At 33.8% G+C, this 24,223-nt stretch overlaps 2 protein-coding genes across 4 annotated transcripts in view; one reads left to right on the top strand and one right to left on the bottom strand.

The window, feature by feature from the left end:
• The first annotated feature begins 8,220 nt into the window (after window positions 1-8,220).
• Window positions 8,221-10,754, top strand: LOC129759804 (uncharacterized). The gene is made up of 2 exons (XM_055757326.1): window positions 8,221-8,269; window positions 8,565-10,754. The coding sequence occupies exons 1-2, from the start codon at window positions 8,221-8,223 to the stop codon at window positions 9,200-9,202; spliced, it is 687 nt and encodes a 228-aa protein (XP_055613301.1). The 3' UTR covers window positions 9,203-10,754.
• A 3,217-nt stretch (window positions 10,755-13,971) lies between these two features.
• The window catches only part of LOC129759805 (peripheral-type benzodiazepine receptor-associated protein 1-like), a 29,494-nt gene continuing 19,242 nt past the window's right edge, over window positions 13,972-24,223 (bottom strand). For all 3 annotated transcript variants that reach the window (XM_055757329.1, XM_055757328.1, XM_055757330.1), the window contains exon 6: window positions 13,972-17,912. In XM_055757329.1, coding sequence (XP_055613304.1) covers window positions 17,331-17,912 — 582 coding nt within the window. In that variant the 3' untranslated portion in view covers window positions 13,972-17,330. The remainder of the gene's footprint in view (window positions 17,913-24,223) is intronic.

The raw sequence follows: 24,223 nt of genomic DNA on the forward strand, positions 1-24,223 counted from the left end.
CTCCTTTTCATGGACATAACGGAAAACAAGAGTCAGTTGGGAAACGTGAGAAATGTCTGTAGTTTCATCGAAGACAATACTGTATACTTCAGCAACATGAATTTGATTCAGAATAACAGCTTGAATTTCCTCGAAAAAGCACGATATTATTTCATTTTGCACTGTTTTACTGATATAGGAGCTACGACCACTTTGGGACAGCGCAGTTTTCAGGTGGTTTTCGAGTAATTTATCGCCAGCATCAACTCTGAATTTCAAAAGAGCCCTTACATTTCCTTGATTGACATCTTCCCTGATACTTCCGTCGTCATTATGTCCCCTTAGAGCAATGTTTTGTCGGCCACATAACCTCACAGTTTCTATTATTGAGCTTAAAATTTTTCTGTTATCATCTATTTGTTGATTCCGTTGTTGCGATAGTTGGCACATTATGTCGTTATGAGAACTTTTGAAAGTGTTTAAAAAGTGTCTTGATTTTTCCATAGCTATCTGATGGTATTTGTTTTCTGCATGTACAGTAAGGTATCCATCTTTGCCAGTCAATTTTGAAAAACTAGTCAGTGGCTTGGTAACAAGATTTAACAATTGAACAGTTTTATTAACTCCACCAGTGAGATTGACTACAAAGAGCGGACAAACCTTACAAAAATAACCTGGCTCTGCTTTGGAAAAAACTAGCCAACTTTTGAATGTTTCCGAATGTTTTGCACTTGCGTATCGTTTTTCTTTTTCAGCACTTCGACTTTTCAAATGCTCGGAGTATGGAAACGAGAATTGTGGCGGAGGTACCCAGTGTCCAGTTAAAATGTTATGCTTTGTGATATCATCAATAGTTGAGTAAGGTTTAGGATGAGCCTTTAAAGCAGCACCTATATCTATTTCATAGACTAACGGGTCTGCAACAGATGCGCACGTCAGATCATTCTGGAGGTCAGATTTGCTAGTAGAACTTGAAAATATTTCAATGCTTTTATGGTTCAGAATATTAGTTGCGTATGTACTTACCCCTTATCATCATCGGTATCATGCATGCTCTCTTGTAAGCAGAGACTAACGGTAGCAGACCCGGATGGCTGCAAAGTTTGATCAGTCAGATTTTCGGTTGTTACATCTGGAAATAATATCACTTGAAAATAAATGTTGCCTATTTTGAGGCCTAATTAAGAAATCATTCAGAATTAGTCACTATCAACCGACGTTTCTGGTACTGGCGCTTACAACAACCCTGGATATCGGTTAATAAAGAAACCTAATATTGATAAAAGCACCACCATTACAGTATTAAAGTTCAGCTTACCATGTAAATCTTCTGTTTTTCTTTTTTTTAGAAACCTCATCAAACTGCCTTGACCTTCAGCTTGTTTGATACCCTTTTTCTTCTCCATCTTAACCACTTTCACCAAACACTTTCTTTGAATCACGCACCAAACAATTCAGCTTTATCCTTTTCGCACGCCAGAAGCCAAACAAAGTTCTACACGCGCATACTGTTTATACTCAACTCGAGCATATTTTTAAGCACACTGAACCGAAAAAGGAACGTTAAATTTACCTGGAATTTCACGTAGCCACTCGTTACGTGAATTTTTGCTTGGTTTACGTGAAGCACTTAGGAGTTAATAAAATATCACTTGATCCTTACGTGAAATTCACATAGTTGAATGCTGTCAAAACAAAGACACATTCGATTTACGTGAGAATCCAGTGATCCGTCAAGTACAGAGGGATTTTGTGCATTCTATGTGATGTTCACGTAAACCTGAATGGCGCATTCACGTAAAATCTGTGTGAAGGAATACAGTTCTCAATATGGCGCGGATCCGACAGTTGGTGCAGCAAGACAAAAAAAATCTGAGTGATGGAGAAGCTGATTTATTTTGTAAGTAACAATATTTTGTTATATGGTTGCTATTTACATTTTTGATTTATTTTAACAGGAATAAAAATTGAGACAGCTGAGATGGCTAAGCAATCGTCAAAGAGGCAAAACAAATGCAATTTTTTGTGTTTAACAAATTAAATTAAGTGAATAGTGAAAAGTGTCTGAAATGGGAAAGAGCAATCGTAATTTGGTCGAACAATAAAGATTACTTTCAAAATCAAAACATATTAGTTAAAAACATCCGAAAAAACTCCCACTACGTTAATATGACAATGAAATCTACGTGAATTACATGTAGCAGAACGAATCCCTTCCCACAATCGATCTACGTTGATTTCACATACAACTCATATGAATATTACGTGAAATCTGCTAGCTGCGCGAGCTCTGTTGGCTACCTGAAATTCACGTAAGTTTCAAGTGATTTTCATGGTGGCAAAAATCCATGTACATTTTCACGTAGCGTTCATGTGAAGAGTTTTTTCGGTGCAGCTTTTGAATTCTTATGCACTCAGAAAAATGGTAATGTCAATTTTAAGATATTTTGACACATGTAAAAGTTATATGTCATTAAAATTGATTTAAAAAATTTGTGACCATTTTACTCATGATTTATTTTTTTTTTCGACTGGGGGGGGGGGTGATCACCCCCATCACCCCCCCCCCCCGTAGATCCGCGCATGCCAGCATTTGAAAGTTTATTTCTTGAGCATCATTTTCCATCAAAAGAATTTCAGCTACCATTTTCGGAATTGAGTATGTTGACGTTGAAATTTAAAAATTTTAGTACGAAAATAAACTGATTTTAACAATTATTCCTTATTCGACATACAACTTTGTCAAAAACCTAGCTATATAAAAAAAATATTGCAAAATGACTGTAAAAAAGCCGTCTTTGAAGTATGATATAATATTAAAATTAATCACAGAAACTTCACGCTCTAGAATTGGTGATAAAGGTATATATTTTTAAGCGTTGTGACGTCACGAAAATTTTACTATTTTGCAATTCATGATTTACTGAAATGTCACATATTGTCGAAAATTGAAGATCTCTTGAAACTTTTTGAGAGGAATTTAATGCAATTTTTAGATTAAAAATCGGTTCAGAAGGTTGTGAGTTGCACCTGGGTATAGAAAGCGGTGTGAAGTCACGAAAATTGATTTCCTTCCACGACTTCTTACTTCAACACTATCATAGTATTTCTTCAAAACAAGTATAACATTACAATGCGCTTCAATAAATGAATTCAAATCAAGTTTTTAATGAAATTGAGAATCATATTTTTTCGCATAAATGCGGTTATTTTAAAACGACAAATAAAAAACATAAATCTAGGCTTGTTGAACACTTGATTCGAGAATAAACAAACAATCATAGATTTAAAATAAAAATAGATTTTTTAAAGAATTTTTGTGAATTGTACAGCAGGTAGTAATCTCTGATTATCTGAGGTTTGAAAAAAAAAATAACAATAAGATCAAGTTCTTCTATTTAAAAATGAAAAAAACGTGCTAATGGCTTCTATTACTATCTAATATTATGTTCAAACAAATTTACTAAGTATCTATGGTATAAATGCAATGAGATTAAAAAATCTTTGAACATGGAAAACTTTATAAATAGGGGAGAATGAGGATACTTGATCTCTGGGGATACTTGATTCCTTAGCTATATCTCCAAACTGGAATGTCGTACAAAGATCAAATGTTCTAGAAAAATGTGCCAAATGGAATACAGCAATAGTTGAAGCTCAAAAAATTTTAACAAAATATGTTTTTGGGTTATTGAACTTTGTTTGAAAAATTTCACAAAATGTGACTTGAAGATCTTTTTTCATCATTTTAAAATGTTCCTAACATGGAAATATTAAAACAAAAATATTTATTCCAATACATCAATTTTTCGAGTGTAAAATGAACTTCATAATACAATATTTTCAAAGCGATGGAAAACTCCCAACTTTTTTCAGAAAAAGTTTTCTAAAATGTTGATTTCGGGTACAATTGGTCCCTAATATATGGGTACAAATGATCCCGGTATATTCCTCTTCTCAATGGATCGTGGTCATTTCTGATTACGAGATTACTAATATTTATCCAATATCTAATATTCATCCTTCAATTATCTGAAGAAAAGGGCTAAAATAATTGATTTTCTCTTGTTTATAAAAAATTGCGCCCGTAAGTATGCAATGTCATAAAGATTGAGAATAAGTTATAGAATTTTTTTCTGACAATTATAGATTGTGAAATGAGAACAAACATGACCAAAATAGTCAATTAACATTCTATCTTGGGGTTTTGTTTGATTTTTTCCATGGATCGGGGCTTCCTGAATAAAGGATCAAGTCTCCCCTAACTTCAAAAATATCGCAATTTTTTTACTCCCACGAAAATGCTTCTAATTCATCTACGGGTTCAAGTATTGTTCTAATTTTAGAAGCATTGAAACTTAAAGTTACACGCTGTCAGAAAATGTAAAAGAGTGCGAGTTGCTAAATTTTTCCAAAAAAAAATGGTGAAAATAAGAAAAAGGGATCAAGTATCCCCACTCTCCCCTAGACATTTTCTTTCGTACAAATTCATGAGACCTTGAAGGAAAATAAATTTCTCATAAAATTATTTAAAAAAATGTCTTTTATTAAAACTTCCTCCTCATTGAATGTTGCTAGAAAATCCAAATCGAACCCCGTATTAAAATTAAATCCCACGAAGAGACTTTTAACTGAATAACAAAATTAAAATATGGAAGTACAAGCTCAGGGTTACATGCAAAATTAGGGCCAGATTATACTACGAAAAGGGGTCGCGCAACAAATGTTAAGTTTGTATAGAATTGAGCGGAATTTGTTCGGGATGAACAAAAAAAAAAACCTATTAAACAGTTAATGGTTTAATATTGGTCCTTATTAACCGATCATTTTTTTCAGTTTCAGTGTTTTAAGCTAAAATGTTAACAATATTTCATCTGATGAACGTATTTCGATTAGAGTTATTATAAAACAGTTAGCTTCAAAACAGGTATATAATCCATCAGAAGCTTATTTTTGAAACTCAATATTTTTTTTTACCATAACCCTTATCGAAATGGGACCTTGGGAATGACTATAATAAAACATATCAAACGATAGGGACTTCAGAAATTGGTGTAAAACTGGGTGTTCATGTTTTTTCCACGAAAAATTTCTCATAACTCCATACAAATTTTAGGCTCATTGCACGATCTTTTTCCGTGGTTCGATCCCCCAAATTTAGCACTGGCCTTTGTGCTAGGCCTGGGATCTATTTTAGCTTTTCATAAGTCGGCTGATTTAGGCAGTGTCCACTAACTAACTTCTAATAGATCGCAGGATTTTGAAATTATCATTTATTTTTCCATTCCTTATCAATTAAATATTGAAAAGATTCAGAAACAAATTTCAACGCTTTAACAAATAAATATTTTCTAACATAAGTTTTTTTTAAAATAATATTAACGTCATCGCACAAATAAATTTCGACTGAAATTTATGTGCGCAGTGTTGCAAACCTTATATGAGCCATTTAGATTAAATTCCCTTAATTTTTTGGGTATAAATGGATGGATTTCATCACCAAATCACAATATATGTTGAGTTTTTGAGCATTTCTAGTAAATAATGCGAAAATTTTAAGATTATATTTTGATTTATTTCATGTAACTAGCTGACCATAAAATTTGCAAAACCCTGCTTAAAAAAATGGCGCGTTGTGACGTCACGAAACTGAATCGCTCTAAAATAATTATCAATCAAAATTTGAAAAAAACAAGAACAGCGATTTGTTGATTTTAATAAAACGATACTTTTCTGAAATTTTCATAAAATTTGTTCAAAAAGGTGAGCAGAAAAATGCGGTTATGTAAAAAAAAATGAAAAGTGTAAAAAGAGGCGCGTTGTTACGTCACGATTTCGTTTGGTAATATTCTGATAACTATTTGTTCAAAAAAATACTTTTGATTTCAAATTGTAACTAATTAAATTCTGATTTTAGGGGTATAATTTTTTTCAATGTGCGATATGAACTGTAAAATCTACAAAGAATATACCAAAAAATTGTTTTGCAAACGTTGTGACATCACGCTGGAATGGGCCATATGTTAACTTTATATGACTTAAACTTAGCTTAAAGTTGAAACATTTGTCAAATATTGCATTTAAAATTCCGAATAACAAAAATTAAGTGGCACTTATTACACATTTATCAGAACACATTCGTTGAATTTTTTACCAAAAAAAAAACAAAGCTCTTAAAATAAATAATATACTCATTTAAGTCATCGAACGAAAATTTGGGATCACCCTGCAGCATGGCCGTAGGAACGGGGGGGGGGGGGGTGGTTTGGGGGTTAAACCCCCCCCCATGACGACCCTAAATACTAAGCGAAGTATTCTACTCTTCACTAAAAATTTTAAATTTAGAAAAATTATGATAATAGAGTAAGGTTAATCAAGAGGAACAATCTAGACTAAAAACCAACGCCAAAACCTCAAAAACCTATCCCAAGTCCAAAATTTTGCTACACTTTTTCAAAATTTTCTCACTAGTTCTTAGAAATTCAGGTCTGAAGATTTTAAATTAAATTAAATCAATTTCGAAGGTTCTGATCTGATAGTTCGAATAATCGTAAGAAATTAGAAATGAAAGGCTGCTTTGAAATCCTAGTTCAAATTTGGTTTTGCATTTGATATCAAATCTCAATCATGTTTTTTGAGATCACATGCATTTTCAATATTTTGATAATATTTTTCCAAATATGAAAAAGAGAAATTTTGATTTATATTCAAATACGAAGTTCTTAAACTTGATTCTAGTACAAAATTCAAACATTTAAAGCTTTGAAATGGCATTCCAAAATTGAAAACTGAGATTCAGATCATTGTAAGTTCATATTTTAATTCCGATTCACAATACAGGTTAAAAATAAACAATTTAAATAGTGAATTTAGATTGAACCTGAACTACAGAATTTAAATAAAAGGCTCATGAATGAGGGCTCTCAAACTTGGCTCATAATATAGTGATCTGGAATAAAATTCGGAAATTGTTTTTCTTTTTGTACATTTCAGAAATCGTATGGTAATTCGGATGGTAATTCGGATAACGATTCAAAACGCAATTTCAAGTTCAGGTTCAGAATTCAGATTCAGAATGCAGATTTTAAATTCAGGAAACGATTTATCTTGTAAATAAATTTTACAATCAACATATATGTAATGGTTAAATAATTCAAGAGATCATGAACTTAAAATATTGCGGACCAAATAAGAGATATCTTGATTTTTTTCGCTTGCCAACAGTGTGTTACACTTTGAAGTATAACTCGAATGGACTGAATTTAATTGTTAAACTTTATTCGACAAAATTTATTTCAACATTTGCCGTAACTTAAACATGCTAAATTTGTAAAATTTAGTTTAGGGGTTTATTCAGTATAGAATGCCGAATTTCTGTGTTTCTTGCCATAGATTTCTTCGCGGTCCTTTATGTGTTAAGATTGCCTGTCAATTCAATTTCCAAATTTATATTTTTTAAATCGAAATTAGTTTGTAAACACAATTCAGGACAAATAAAAGGTAGAATTTGAGTTTTATGTCTGAAAACCCCAAATTTTATCAAAAAATCATCCGCAGGATTTTCATTATGGATCTTTATGAATAATATTTGCTATTAAAGAATCATCTTCACCCAAAAAATCTATTTTTTCCCGGTGTATTGTTTAACATTATTTACAAATTAGAGACACCAAAATTTGGCGTTTTATGTTTCAAAAATCCAATAGACAAAGTTCTACTTATTTAATATATTTGAGTAACGAGAAGTATTGTGTTAAATTTTGTAGATTGAGGTTTCAATATTCAATTTTATAACATTTGAATTGGGAGGGTGAAAACGTATCGTTAATCTCTCGTTAATTATACAAAAAAAAAACATTTTAATTATGGTTTCAAATGGAGCATACTAGTGGCAAGTGAAAAATCGAGATATCTCGTATTTGGTTCGCAATGTTTTAATATTTCAGTTCTATAGCCAAATTCAAACAAAAATAATTGATTTGGTTCAAGTTTGCATCGAGCAAATTTGACCCGAAAATCTGATGATTTTTATCACTAACTTTTTTATTTGAAAATATGATTTATTTTCATCAAAGGTTAAAATCTTTTAATTTGCAAAATAGTTTGGAAGATTGGGCTTGTTTGATTTGAGTAAGAATAAGTTTTTTTTTGAGAAATGGAAAGCTATCCTAAAAAAAAGCTTTTCTTATGCTCAAATCAACTATGTTTGATTTACCAGACTATTAAAAAAAATAATTAAAGATGTTAAACATCGATGAAAGCGAATTTAGCATACCTTTAAGGATTCAAAGTAAAGATTTAATACGAAAACTTTTCTTGTAAAAGTAGTTAAAAATGAACAATCATATAGTTACAAAATTTGTTTTAATTTTTTTTTGTATTCATGCATTATTGGGCAAAAAATCATAGGAAAAAACAGTCATCAAAACCCCCCTCCCATGAGTTGGTTCTTCCTACGGCCCTGGCCCTGCAGTATAGTGTATCGGCCAAAAGTGCAATTTTATATACCTTTGGCCAAACACATGGCCAATGAAAGATATAGATAAATATTTGATTAACAAAAAGATTTCTTTTTCTTTTTACAGGCAACATAACACGTCAGACAAATATCACCTATGATTATTTGAACGAATTTCATCTTCTACGAAGTATGCCGTTGATAGTAATCGATTCTCATAAGCCGTGGGATAACAGTTCCAGAATTTTGGAACCAATTGAATCTCTTCTCTTGTCCAAGCCATGCAATCTTCAAACGAGTTTGCTTTTCCAGCCCCAAACTTACCGGAAATCGGACAACACTCATGCCATCCTGTTTGATCTACTTACCGATATGTGGAACAGCAGTGCTTGGATGTTGCACTTCCGGAATTGTGAACTAAACACAGTGAAGCAAACACGTCTGATGGTGGATAAACCATATTTCTACGCCCCGCATTTGGAGATGCCCTACACCACGTGGATCCTGCTGTCTCGTGGCTACAGATCGGGATCGGCAAAGTTTCTGAAACTTAGTGGACTGATAATCGTCATGCAGTTGACGGAATCGTTGCAGATTTCTTTGAGAGCCAAGGGAGAGTGCAGAGACATTTGTGTGGATTTAAACTTTCAACTGCATCAAGGCGAATCGTTAGTGTTTCTAACCAGCTTGTGGAATATGGTGTACGTTCCAAATTCAACAAACAACACAGCTATTTCATTCATCACCGAAACCTATCACAACTGAGCTGGTTTGAGCCGTTCAAAATGAGTCAACTTAGATAACATTTCGAACGATGAAAATTTGGTTTGTTCGAAATGTGTAATAAAATTGTAAAATTAGAAAAAATCCGAATCTCTTCTACTAATAAATGGAACGACTGTTGATTTTTGGGGTGGTATTTAAGGGCCCCCTTAGGTGTTATTTAAGGGTCAACAAACTGTAACTTCGAACACTTGGAGGCACCCCTAAGTCTAAAAAAAAGTTAAATCAAGAACAAATTATGCCTACTTGCAGCTTTGTATAGCCTCTACAAACTTTCAAACTTGGAAAACAGTTTAGAGATACAAAATTTGAGACATAAAGGGTGATACAGTCAAAATGTGGTCAATATCAACTTGACGTATTGCTTTCAATTTTGCATTTAAAAAACCTGAACACCCCTCATTTTGAAGGGGTGTGTGTGTGTGGAATGTTGCTCCTATTTTGATTTTGGAATTCAATCTTCAGTTGTCAAAATGCCGTCCAAGGAAGAAGAACAGCGTTTCAAAATTTTGCTCGCGCATCCGAGCTACTCGCACGCAACGCTGGCAATTAAAGTGTTTGGGGAACGTTTGTCGACAGCCAGGAAGTCTGGATCGGGGGGAAATCGAAAACCGGAAGCTGTTGAGACGACAAAGAGACTTGCCGGTAGTTTCAAGCGAAACCCTAACCTCTCTCTCCGAGATGCCGCAAATAAGCTTAGTGTGTCGTCTACAACCGTGCATCGAGCCAAAAAACGAGCCGGACTATCGACTTACAAGAAGGTAGTGACTCCAAATCGCGATGATAAACAAAATACGACGGCCAAAGTGCGATTCCGGAGGCTGTACATGACGATGCTGACGAAGTTTGACTGCGTGGTAATGGACGACGAAACCTACGTCAAAGCCGACTACAAGCAGCTTCCGGGACAGGAGTTTTATACGGCAAAAGGAAGGGGAAAGGTCGCAGATATTTTCAAGCACATGAAACTGTCAAAGTTCGCGAAGAATTATCTGGTTTGGCAAGCCATCTGTATCTGTGGCTTAAAAAGCAGCATTTTCATAGCTTCTGGGATTGTCAACCAAGAAATTTTGCGTGAAAGAGTGGTTGAATAAACGTCTGCTGCCTTTCCTGAAGAAACACGGCTGTTCCGTACTGATTTGGCCGTATTTGGCATCTTGCCATTACGGTAAAAAGGCCATGAAGTGGTACGCCGCCAACAACGTGCAGGTGGTTCCCAAGGACAAGAACCCTCCCAACACACCAGAGCTCTGCCCAATTGAGGAATACTGGGCTATTGTCAAGCGGAACCTAAAGAAGACCAAAAAAACTGCTAAGGACGAGCAGCAGATCAAGGCAAACTGGCTTTCTGCGGCGAAGAAGGTGGACAAGGTGGCTGTACTAAATCTGATGGTAGGGGTTAAGCGTTAGGCCCGGCAATTCGGATTTGGAAAAGCGGAAACCGGAACCGGAAACCGGATTTTTCCTGAATTTTATACTAATTAAACTTGATACAGAAATTTAATTTGATTTTTTAAATAAACGATTTCACCGATTTACACGCGTTTTCTCTTGACCAAATTTTGACCGTATCACCCATTATGTAATTATTGCTATTTTTGATATCCTTAAACTCTTCATGTTGATCAATGTTACCCCAATGTTAAACGTAACCCCAGTTTACGGTAAGTGTTTTTCTGTCATTTCACCAACGATGTTTCTGAAAATTTCATTTCAAAGCCGAATCAATCGTTCCCTGTTTTTGTAGAGTCAATCAGTGTACCTATATGAGAAATATGCACTACAATAGAGGAAAATGAAGAAACGATAGAGCTAGGAAAAGAGAGTTTGGTTTTCAGTGATATTCTGTTTTTCATTTACATTCACGATTTTTATTGTATTTTCTGCTGGTAATGTTTTTTCATCTCTTATTATTTATCGTTTACAAAGATGTTTGTTTCCGCAATCTGCCAGGTTGTTTCTTCTGTTTGGTTTTTTTTTGTATGCCTGCTGTTGAGAATACTTTTACGGCTATTGTGGTTTATTTTTTTCTGTTCTGACTGTTTTGTAATTTGTTGTTGTTTGAAGTTTGTTCTTATGCTTTCTTCGCTTGTGATGTAACTGTGTGTTTTTTTTCACTAACAAATGTCCATGTTCAGCTTGATGGATTGCCTTTTCTTTTGCTGTAAAATTTCAGCGTTAGGATGCTTTTCGATAAATTTTCATTTGTTTTTTTTTTGTCTCACTAATGGGCCTGCCGAAACTAATATCGATTGTTTTTTGTTTTCAAAGTATTTCTGAAGTTTGTTTGAAATGAAAAATCCTTCTGTGATATCAGTTGAGAAATGGAAACTATAGATATTGTTGTTTGTGTATTCTTTGAATGTTCGTATGAGTGGGTGTATCGAATGGATGGAGTGGAATTAGCTGAAAACATTTCAGATGATTTTTGTATTTGGCATTTCGAACAAATTGAATGATATGTGTATTGCCTTGTGATCCGTAAAGCTGTGGGGAAGTAAACGATCAACTCATGGTCATTTTCGGTTTTTCGTTCAAACTGCTTTATTGGAGCTTTTTTCTCGTTTGACATGCATCTTTAAAAAAAATAGTTGATGACATGCTTCATGACAGTACTGAATTGGTTCCATAATTAAAGATTGTAATATTCAACAATCACCTCTTCTTCCATTTCCTTGTTTTCCTAATAAATGTGTTCTCGTGTTAGCTTTCTACTGAAACTTTTTTGTTCATCTCGTTCCATCTCTAAACTAATTATTGAAAGATGAAAGGTTGAGTTTGGCTGCCTTTATTAGTTTTGTTTGATCATTATAATTAATTATTGTATTTGTTCTCCTTGTTTTACAGTTGTTCTATACAGATGAATACAACGTATGTCTTTTTTGTTTAATTCTCTTTAATCTTGTTTGTTTTTGGACAGAGTTTACATCGTTCGATACAGTAGAAGACAAAAAATGCTAAGAGAAAGTTCAGCCAAATTCGAAGTGTAAGTGGAAATAGATCATCTAGATTGATGTGATTCATCCATTTCGGTGTCGAAGAATGTGTGTATTTTTTGTTCAGAGAGAGAATTACTGGAGGCGAGATTGCATAATTTAAAGATCAAACGGTTTGTATAACACGGCTTTTCCTTGGTTCTGTGTATAAAGATAGTCAGAGCTTTTAGCTTTTATTTTGTAATTTTTGTGATTTTTTTTATTCTTTTCATAATAGCTATCTCATTTATATTAGATAATAGAAAATGAAGAAGATTTTCCATAATTTATGTACAAAAAAGCATGAAAAGCGCGTTTCTTTGAAATAGGTTCGTATTTATTATGTTCAATTGTTCTTTGTTGTATATCTACGTGTTCTTATCTGCAATTAATGTACAAAGTACTCCGCGTCCTCATCGTTTCAGCTCACTAGATTCGCGATCCTGCTCCAAAAACTGCATTAAATTTTGCGTTTGCTTAGCTTATTGTATGATTTACGTGAGTACTTGCCCGTTTTTTTCGATTCTCGCTAGCAATTTCAATCTCCAAACAGTAGATTTCGCTTTGTTGTCAATTTGAATACGATTTAGCTAATATTTTTATTCATCCAACGAGGTTCGGGTGAGAGAAAACCAGAAAACATTAATTTTCATTCGTTTCGTGAAAAAAAAACAGAATCAACTTGTTGCAATCGATTGATGATACGTCGAATTGAAATAGGTTACAATTACTATTCCAACGAATGCAACCAATGATTGAAGCAAAGCTTGATTTGTTAGTATTTTTTCGTGTTTTCCAATTGAACCAACCTAATAAGAAGCGAGCAGCAAGGTGTTTATTTTTATTCACCAACAGAAAACATCAAAGCAACAGTTGAAAAATTTATTCTGCTAGTGCTGAAAAAGCAAATTCCACGCGTCAAACATTCAGAAGGCACCGAACTGAATTTTTATTTTTCATTTTTATTTCAAATGCGTTTTACATATTACTTTTTTTTTACTTTGTTTATTTGAACTTTGCTACAACAATAAATATGCTCACTAATTTGCTGATTTTTTGCAATTGCCTACTACTGTTTAGTTTTCGTTTCACTTTCACGTCTATTTTTTTTCCTGCGCATGGTTGTTTTTTTCTCTTAACTTTTCTTTTAAGCTGCATTCTTTGCGCCGAGTCGCGTTTGATAGTGCAATATGTGTATTGCATAAAGAAAATTTAAGAAGTGAAAAGGGCAAGCGAAAGTGACATTTTACTTATAGAACGAGTAGTCTGAAGAAATTTGAGGTGAAGTAATAAAAGTTGAATATTTCAAGTGTTATATAACAAAGTAAATAGAAAATATTACATGAAGTCACAGTTTGTGGTAGAAATCCGAGACTATCATCGGAAGGTGTACGTACCGTAAGTAAACTTTTAAATATGTATGTAGGTATGTATGTATGGAAGTTTATTTCTCATAATGATAATAACGAACGATAACGAATTTTTATCTTTTAAAATATGAAATATTTGAACATGTAGGACATGTTGTTAACTTAAAATAGCTCTGTGGGTTAAACAACGTTTGTAATCAAGAAAACTTGAACGAGAAGTGAAGAACAAATCTGTTATCATGACAGTAAAAGTTTCAAAGTTAAAGATAACAATTGTTTCAAAGTAGATTACTGAATGATTCAGAAATCCTTAGAATGACGTTTTGTATCCTATACATCCTTGTTTCCTATAACTAGAAAGGCTATCAATGCCATATAGAGCATCACCGAAGACAGTATGAAGATGTATTTTAGCTTGATATATTCCCCTAAATTGTATTAACTGTGGATTGTGTATTGGTTGTGATCGCTTGGGTGGGTGTTTTGAGTGTTTGGCAGCATCGTGTTTCGAAAAAATAAACAAACGGTAATGGCTGGTGATGGTCCTGTTCTTGTGAGCTATATGAGGAAACGGATTGTTCACTGTGATACATTTTTATGCCAGGATACAGTTGTCGGGTCCTAAAAATAAGGGAACGGCCGGAATGTAGTTTTTTACAATAGTATTACATTTCAAATAATCCAAGGTTTAAAAAAAAATACGGGTCCAGAAAGAACAAAACTAAAATAGAAGCGTGGGAATTTCGTAAGTTATATATGTATTTCATTCGCTGAGCACGCGTGAACTTTAAGAAGCCGCATTCAGGCGCGGGCACAGTCTCGAATGGCTTTGATCTATCGATTTTTGTTAAAAATTTATAGCAGAGCGCAATCCCAATCCAATGCATGATAAAAACGAGCGGTTTAGATTAAATATACTTACGATTCTGAATCTTTGAAGAATTACTTCACCTCACATTTTCAGACAATGCTGACCAAATGATTTTGAAATCCATTTTTAGGAGTTTGATGCGATTTTCTATAATTTTGCTCTGATTGGCTGTCTCCTTCTCTCAACGAACTTCAATTACTTGATAAAATTTGGGAGATAAATAAAAATACTAGAATTATTGGGAACTGTTCGTTTTTTCTAAGATTATGAGTTCAAACATAAAAAAATATTCTCTAGTGAACCATTTGCTACAATTTGCTTTTATACATATGGATTATTGGTTCCATTTCTCGAATCTAACTCAATTTTTCAAAATATTAATACTTTTTCTGATTTCTGGTTTCAAATGACCAATTCACATCATTTTATTTGTTACCAATATTGAAAATACTATCTGTGAGGCAGAAGGGGGTTTATTCATAATTGGTACAGGTGTTCGTTGATACAATAATATTTTTCTGCCAGACGTGCTAAGAAAAATTTTAGTGTTCAACTTGCACGTTTTATCAACAAACTCTCCCAAAGTTAGGCATTTAGCATCACTGAAAAAAAAACAATATTTTTCATTCAACCGTTGGATATTTTCTTTACTGGATAGGTTGAGAGAGATCAATTTAATTCTGGCATGAAATTATTTCAATTGCATCAAACGGGTCAGCACCTCGATGTTGGAAGCTAGAAAATAGGTGATAGCATAAATTTTTTGTTAACGTGTGCAAACGACTGAGCAAATGATGATGTTCTTACTGTTTGTTTGAATCTGTTCATAGTTTCTCCCCTTTTTATTTTATTTCTTTCGGCATTAGTTTTTTTGTTGTTGTTGGTGTTGTTGTGGTTGTTTATGTCAATTGATTAGTTTGTCAATCCAACTGCTCTAAGTAACAAACGAGTTTCTCGCTTTTTGTTTTGCTTTCACAGTTTCTTTTATTTTCGTAAACGTGTATGTGTAGGAGTTTTTATCTGTGATGTTCTGGTGTTGTGTCGGTATGTGTTTGTGTCTGTGTGTGTGTGAGTTTAGTTTTGTTTAAGATTAAAGATTGATTATTAACTATAAATATTCTCAATTTAATAATGGTGGGTAAACATTTGTGGTCGTCGTCTTGCGCTACATTTCATACTCGAAATGTTTGATGGTTTGCAATTTACGTTTGTTGTGTTTCATTTTCTGATTCACATACAACTTGTTTGTCCTATATGTGCTGTGGGCACATTTGGCGTGAATTTGTTTCGTTTTCTTTTCACTGATTAAATTTATTTTTCACTTTGATTGGTAGATTAAGTATGTACAAATGTTCAATTTTGAGCCCAAATAGAATGGTGGTAGCCAGAGGGTTTACAATGCTTCGAAAGATCGTAACTTTCAGTTGAAACAGATTTTTGAAACTATGTGCCACCTTTACCTTTTTCTAGTTTTCCCGCAGTAAGAATAAACCAACTTTCGTTTAGCCACTTTCTGTCTTTGTTTATGTGCATGAGGTTTTAGAACAACAATTTAGCAATTCTTTCGGCCGGTATAAAAACAAAAAACATTCAACCGATCATAACACTGTTTTAAAGACGATATTAATTTATTCTTTGATTTAATTAGGGGTTTTCAATAAGAAGTTAACAGTGAAGATTATTCTAGGGTTTGTTTTCTTCTTTTAACTATTAGTCAAAGATGTTATCTTTTAATATATAATTTAAGTTGTGCTAAAGACGCGCTGTTGTTTATACTATTTTCTTTTTATTATTTGTTTTGCTAGCTTTTAACGATGAGGATTATTGATGATGACCGGGTTGTTTTAAACTTTTATTTTTGTAATGTTCCGACGAGATGCGATCGTTTGATGGAATGAATGAATATGAATGTTGAACAGCCCTTTGAAGCATGAACTTTTATCGCCTTACTCGTCTTTCAATTTCGGTCGATTCTATGTATATGATATATTTATAGTTTAACGTTTGGTTTGGAATGATATGGGTAATGATTTGCTTTAAATGTAAATATCACCTTTTCATTCACTTTGTTATTCTTTATTTTGATCACTCATCTTAACATTAGAACTCGTCTTTAATGTCCGGTAATAACTACAACATTGTATAACTTCAACGTTTCACTTTTTCCATGTAATAATAGTCTAGTAGCGTTCGAGAAACAAAAATAAATGGATATGTTTAGAAATAAACAACAATATTGAAACACGTTTTGTATTTCTTCTTTGTTTACATTGTAAAGTTTACAGCTACATTCATCCTCGACGAAGAAACATTCTTGCGCGAGTTTCTTCCAATAAAACTAGGACAAACAAATGCAAATCCGCGGGAAAACGATGACATATTAAACATAAACGGCTTCGTCGAAATGCTGCGGAAAAATACGTGTGCGTGATCGTGTTCTTTCTCTTCTAGTTTTTACTCTTTTTGTTCTTCAAGCTGAAATACGTTATTTACTTTGCTCGGATTATTTACAACTGATTTTTTTTATAGTTTTTTTTTATCTTTTTGTTTAATTTACGGTTTTTTTTTGTAAACCATGAACCTATTGGTATCGTCAACGATTGCAGCTTCTAACATCGGAATCCTTGCTTTGAACTTACTAGCCTATTATTATTAGTTTGTCTTATTTTGTGAATACGTTTTTGTTTTTCTTTCTGCTAAAGGTTCGTCCCGTATTGTGATCGTGTCTTTTTTTCTTTTTTTTTCTTGTCTTCATTATGCGGAATGCTGAGTTATATGTATAGCAGTAATAATTTACAATTTAGTCTAGATTCATTACAGCTATAGTAGCAATAGTAGTATTGATTCTTACTAGTTAAACGATGTTTACAATGCTGCGAACTAAATGCCTGGGGTTATTTGCCACCAAGGCCGAATTTCATAAATATTAGCTCTTTGCCTTTCGACAGAATGTCTCCGCCTGGTGCTGCCATCTCCTGCATCTTACCCATGATATTGAGACCACCAGCCGGCTGTCCAGGTTGTCCCGGTTGTCCGGGTTGTCCCGGTTGGCCAGGTTGCTGCTGTTGTTGTTGCTGCTGCTGTTGTTGACCACCGCCCATGCCCATATTCATGCCTAAGCCACTAAATGGACCGGACGATTGTTGCGGTTGCTGTTGCTGATTCATCGGTCCACCACCGGGTTGCTGCTGTTGTTGGGTCTGTGCGGCCGGCTTCTTGCCAAACAGACCACCCGTTGCAGCTCCGGCGGCTCCGGACAGAAGATTGGTTGCTGTAGAAAAGACACCACCAGATGAGGCTGTTGTCGTGGGTTGTTGTTGTTGTTGCTGAGGTTGTTGCTGTTGCATCATCGGTTGTTGCATCATCTGTTGTTGGCGCATCTGCTGCTGCTGTTGCAGGGGCGTTTGGTTCAGGCCGCCAAGATTACCACCGATCCCTATCCCTTGACCGATCATCCCTCCTATCCCCTGCATCCCCTAGAAAACGCAGCAGCTGCGTTAGTCTATTCTGATTGGCCCACCAAGCCCACTAGTATTATTACTAAAGATTGTACTAAAGATTACGGAGGGGAAAAATTGCTCCTAAAATCAAAACAACGAATAAACAGGGTAGGCTAGGGTATAAAACAGAAAATTGCTCCACAGAATGTGGCACTTGAACGAAACTCAGATAAAAAGATGAGATCTACGCTCAACAGGAGTCTAACGAACGGGGTAGTTAGGAGATGTGCCGGTAGGAAGGCAAACGATTTTCAAGCTTTTGAATTAGAACTTTAAAACTCAAATAAACAAAATGTGCAAAAGTTCACTGGATTTTTTCTTCAAACCATCCATTATTTGTTTTTTTAGTGATTCTAAGTTGCAGATGCAACAATAAATATAGAACACGCAACTTGTTATATTAAAAATTGAATGAAAGAGGCAATAGGTCTATGAACATTAGACTGAGTCGATTTGGGGTCATTTTTGAATTTCTCAAACCCTGGGGTCGAAAAAGCTTCGTCTTGGTCCAAAACTCATCCATGATTTTTTGTAGAATTTTTAAGTAACATTTACATGAGTAAATTTGAACTTCTAGGTTTGTATGGAAAAATTTAATATTTTGTACTGAAAAATCAACATCGTTTTTGTTTCTTCTGTGGAACCAAGCCAGCTGACAGTTTTTGTGCCAATTTATAAAATTCCTAAGGGAAATTTTCCGCTGAACAACTTTGTCGAAGACTGTAACTTCGTATCTTATTAGGCAAAAAAGTTATTAGCTCTTTAACAGAGGTATGTCTTTTCGCATTGATAACAATAAATTCAATTGACATCCCTGCAGGGCGCCTAACGCCTAACGCATGATTACTTTTCTTGCAATACTTTGCGAGGCTTCAGCAGTGATGTCAATTGAATTTGTCCTTTATCAATGTGAAAAGACATACCTCTGTTAAAGAGCTAATAACTTTTTTGCCTAATAAGATACGAAGTTACAGTCTTCGACAAAGTTGTTTAGCGGAAAATTTCCCTTAGGAATTTTATAAATTGGCACAAAAACTGTCAGCTGGCTCGGTTCCACAGAAGAAACAAAAACGATGTTGATTTTTCAGTACAAAATATTAAATTTTTCCATACAAACCTAAAAGTTCAAATTTACTCATGTAAATGTTACTTAAAAATTCTACAAAAAATCATGGATGAGTTTTGGACCAAGACGAAACTTTTTCGACCCCAGGGTTTGAGAAATTCACAAATGACCCCAAATCGACTCAGTCTAATGAACATAGCTTTTGTCTTAATTTAAAATTGTTTATATCATGTTCTTAAACTCTACACCATTGCTTCTAAATACATAGTTTCAAATGATGCTCAATAAAACGTTGAGCACTTAAGCACTTGATAAAAAAAATTCTTGAGTCTTGACACTCGATTTTCACTCAGAGCTGACCAACCAAACGAAGGCACATCTCCCAACCATTTAACCCCTATTCGTCAATCAGAGATGATGAACGAGTAACAAATGTAATGATCTGAAACAGTGCTACTGAAGACAAAACTAAAGAAATCCTATCATCTAACTGAAACAAACTGTAAACAAATCTCGAACGGAAAAATAGCATCAAATTTCCGGAATATATCTAATGAAACTAACTTAGGTGCAAAAGTAAAATAAAAATACAGGGCTTCTGCGACTAAAAAAAACTCAGCTAAATAACAACAAAGCAAACCTATTTAAGGGTTAATAGAATGGAAACAAACAATCAAACGATAACGACAAAGCGAAAACCATAATGCGACACGCTATTGTTTATCAACTATCAACACCATATTAGTGTGTATGATTTTGAAAGTGGTCTGTCAAACGTTTAAAGTTTTCATTCTGTAATATGTTGTAAGAAAGTGTTGACCTGTTTCTCTGTTTGTATTTGTTGCATAAAATTATAGAAAATTTGCAGTAATGAGCTTTCGATAGATCACAGAGAAAAATAAGAACTTAGAAGAATTGCTATCACTAGAAATTGACGAGATACTCCCACATTAAAAATATTTGGCATTAATTCGACAGAGATTGAACTTGGGATTACATGTTTAAGTCAAACAAAGAACAAATTTGACGTGTATTTTACTTTCTAAAGTAGTTTTCATCACGACTTAGTGAATTTAAAAATTTCGTTTTTTTAGGTTCGTAGGTCTTTCAAATTAATAATATCAAAAATGGAAACGTTACTGTTAGGAAATTTAGTAGGTACACTGATGGACAAAAGTATTCGATACTTTTAGTGTTTTTTGGAGTATTAGAGTTTTTCATATCTTTCACTTTTGTTAATGGCCTATCAATATTACAATCAATTTTATAACCTGTTTCACGCGTGTTGAACGTCTTTGATAACTTGAATGTGCTATAGCTTTCAAAATCAAAATATTCAAATACACACGACTCAAACTTTAAAACTCGAAAAGTATATGAAAACAACCAATTTTTCTAAAAATCACACACAAGTGAAACAATTACTTACTTACATCGATTCACAGTGTTTTGAGATCAACAAAAAAATAAGCTTTTTCATAAATTTTTGCCAACGAAAAATGTAGAAAGGAGTCTACTTCTTCCTTTCTTTCTATGCCCTTAGATGGAGAACATTTATCAGAAAATCTATTCACAAATTATGTAAATATCACAAACTATTTAGAGTTACTTCAAATAAATGCCATAAGTTAACACATGTCGAATGCTTATATCCATCAGTGTAGGTACTTATGTATGTTTGAAATCTTGTTTGGATAAACCTGGTTTTGCCCATCTGAATAGTTTTCTTGCGTTGAGGAAAAAACAATCCGTGATCAACTGCCGATAAAAGTCAAGCACTATATGACAAAGGCGTGCTCATGGCTGCGTTGAATGAAACAACAGAAAGGAAAGAGAACGATGGCTTCGCCATTTTGCCTTGTAAGTCAGTCGTCATTCGGAGGATTTGATCGAAAGACGATACAGTATCTTATAGAAAACGAACTGGATTGTCCAAAGCTGGTGACGTGAAATCGAAAACAAATTTTACTGGAATAAGTTGCTTTTCCTGAATAACATCCAGGTCCAGAACACGAACCTTTCGAACACACCAGAATTCGAACCCGTGGAAAAATGTTGGGTCATATTTATTACACAGATCAACGACTGTAGGGAGATAAGCGATCTAAACACAAGGTTCTTGTACAAGACATTTATGTGGTTGGCGGTTGACAATAACGAAATGCTCACTTATATGGTTAATACTTAATCAAATTTGGAAAACAAATATTTCGAACTAGATTTATCTTATATTATGATTTACTTTGTTCCATCAAAAACCGAAGAATGAGAACTCCGTCGAACATATAAATCAACGTTATTGGAATTATATGTAAGCAACGTTCAAATATGTGTAAAATCATCGCTTTTTGTATTTTTCAAATGCCGAAATATTATTTACATTTTTCTAGAATTTTTTTCAAATTGTGATTGAAAACTAAAACCTTTTTCTAAATAATTGATAAAATAGTTCAGTAGGTTCTAATAAAATTCAGTTATTTATATAATAAGAAATGACCACGTCTTTTTTTGTTTTACTTGAATTAAAAAAAATCGTTTAGTAATTGCATACTTTTACGGGTCGAAAGAAGTCTTGCGATTCAATTCTACTCAGTGTATTTACAAAAACCAATCTTTGAGGACATTGGAAAAAAAATGAAGCAATGTTAAGAACAAAAGATAGAAAAAGTCATAAACGGAACTTAAATTGAGAGGAAAAAAAAAGTTAAATTGAAAAGGGTCAAAGGAAATGCAACGTATTCAAAGAGCGGATGAATATCACTGTCACATGCTATGACAAATTTGGACAGGTAATATCACATATTCCAATCGGAAAGGCAATGCACGGTTTTATGCACATAAGTACGATGCTATTCTAATTCGGTTTTCTTATACGCTAGATCAGTATAGTTATTAATAGTTAAGCCAAGCATCAGCAAGGAGTTGAAAAATTTGATAGAGTGGATTTGTCGAGTGAGATGCCTTTTTGGACGCTTATAATGGTGCTGATTATGTATGTACCGCCAATAAAATTTCTAAATTCAAATTTTTAAAAAGAGGGAAAAACTCGATAAATTTCCTGTTGGGACCTTTTATGCGGAAATAGTTCCGAATCATAATTACTATTACTTTTCGGTATTTTGAATCCTGCAGGAAATACTGCTACAGCTACTACAGAAACACAGACACAGGGTTCAAGAGTTGTACAACGGTTTTACATCAACACACTCGTTTACGCTATGATAAGTGACACACATTCGGTAACATTGACATAGAAAGAGACAGAGACATACAGAAGTGGTTACAGGAAGGCTTCTCAGATAATCGTTGGAAAACTCAGCATCGATACACGCACACACATTACACATTCAACATTAGATATTGTTTTGTTCATAGTCTGTTTTGGGAAGGAAAAGTAAGTAAAGTTTTGGTCGCCAAATTCTCATGATTTGATCTGCATCATATGTATTGGTATAATAATTTCGAAAAAGTCGTGAGCCCTTCTTAGGACAAGTGGAATGTACTAAGTGAAGGCTATGTTTCGGCATTGATCGTTTCGAGTAGAAGGCGCAACTTGTTGTGTGTTGTGGGTATTATAAATGTACAATAGATATAAGATAGAATCTACGATAGAATTGTTTGTATCTAGACATCCCTGCCCGTTGATCAATCATATTGTGACATATTTTTAAGGTATTGGTAATAACTGCTGTATTCATTCATCGTTGGAATGATCACGTCAATGTTAGGAGTTTGATTTTGGAATTGAAATAAAACGTTACGTTAAATCAAGAAGTAAAAAGCTACCCAAAATCTTATGTCTCGGACTCTTTCTATTCCTTTCTTTACCAAGAGTATGTTATTGTGTTAATGAAAGATTTAAAGGTTTAAATTACCTACTATTAAGGAGGGGTTTGTTTTAATTCCTTGTTAGTTTTGAAATGTGGTTCAAGGCATTTTTTGAACTTGACATATGACTTTTGCCTCGGACGACTAGTAAGGTATTTGAAAACGTTTAGTGAGCTTTGAATTTTGGAATCTGATTCATTAACCATGAAATTATATTTTCATCGCTTCTCCCTTTGTTGAATACAAGCAAATAAAAACATCCTCTCAAAAATCAGTTTTTATAAGATTTGATATAGCATTTAACAGAATTCATATTTTATGTCCTAGCTTTGGCTGGACATATACTAAAAAAAAATGTATATCAGATATCTTGACCTAAATTTCAGAAGAAATAATCGATAAATATAAATATAAAATAATTTCTTCAATTATTCTTTATTTTTACCACAATAAAGAGAGCGGAATGGCTTACCATCTTCATTACTTGGTAACTTTACACGCCCCTAAAGAATAAAGAACTTGTTTAAAACCGAGTTTAAAGGGTTTTGCCGCACGGTTTGGAGAAATCGTTGTTAATAGTAAAAATGTCTACATTTTTTTTCTTCTATGCTTGATTTCAAACTGACTTCAAGAGGGACGAAATAGACAACATCTCCAACGTCATGTGGATATTTACTTTGTGCTCTTGTGAAACCACAGGAAAAACGGAAATGGCGTAATAGCTTTTGGCTTTGATTTTATCCATCTCAGGAGAAAAGAAAATCTAATGAGGAGAATTGGAGGTAATACGCCTAAGTTCAGAAGAATCTTCTTTAACTCCTCAATAAAGAATTTAATCCAGTAACTTCGACAATAGTTTTCAAAAGGGGTCTGTTCTTCACCAGAAATATACTTATAAGAACATTTATATCATTAATAAGGAGTGTATTCGAAAAAAATGCAACCCTTTGTTTCGTGAATGACTTTTGATGGAAATTGACGAAATTTTCAGTGAAGCTGTTTAGAAATGTTATGTGTACGTGCACAAACATTTGGTGACAATCTGTCAAGTTGTTTTTGAGACCGCGTCCAATACTGAAGTTCTATGACAAATTTTTTTTGCACAGGATCGAGAAAAATCCAGAAAAGTCCCAGTGGGAGACTTCTTGCTGTGTGGCAGCGGCCTAAAGAATACTGCCACTGGGATACTGGTCCATGTCGTACGAGGCGACTTATCCAGTACTTCCCAGATACGTTTATCTCACATTTCTGTCTATTGGAAATCAATGAGGCTGTATCTGGGAGGGGAAGAAAATAGGTCAAGTTCAATTATTGCATGCAGAGTTCAGAAGTTTTTCAAGTTCTAAACATTGGAAGAAAATGTTTGAATCTAAATCTGTTTTAAATTCTTGCT

The sequence above is a fragment of the Uranotaenia lowii genome, unplaced genomic scaffold (assembly GCF_029784155.1).
Source record: "Uranotaenia lowii strain MFRU-FL unplaced genomic scaffold, ASM2978415v1 HiC_scaffold_275, whole genome shotgun sequence".
Lineage (NCBI taxonomy): Eukaryota > Metazoa > Arthropoda > Insecta > Diptera > Culicidae > Uranotaenia > Uranotaenia lowii.

Excerpts from the sequence above, each read along its gene's own strand:
- LOC129759804 (XM_055757326.1), top strand. The coding sequence starts at position 8,221 with ATGTTAAACATCGATGAAAGCGAATTTAGCATACCTTTAAGGATTCAA. Across the intron at positions 8,270-8,564 it reads CATACCTTTAAGGATTCAAA|GCAACATAACACGTCAGACA; the intron begins GTAAAGATTTAA and ends TTCTTTTTACAG.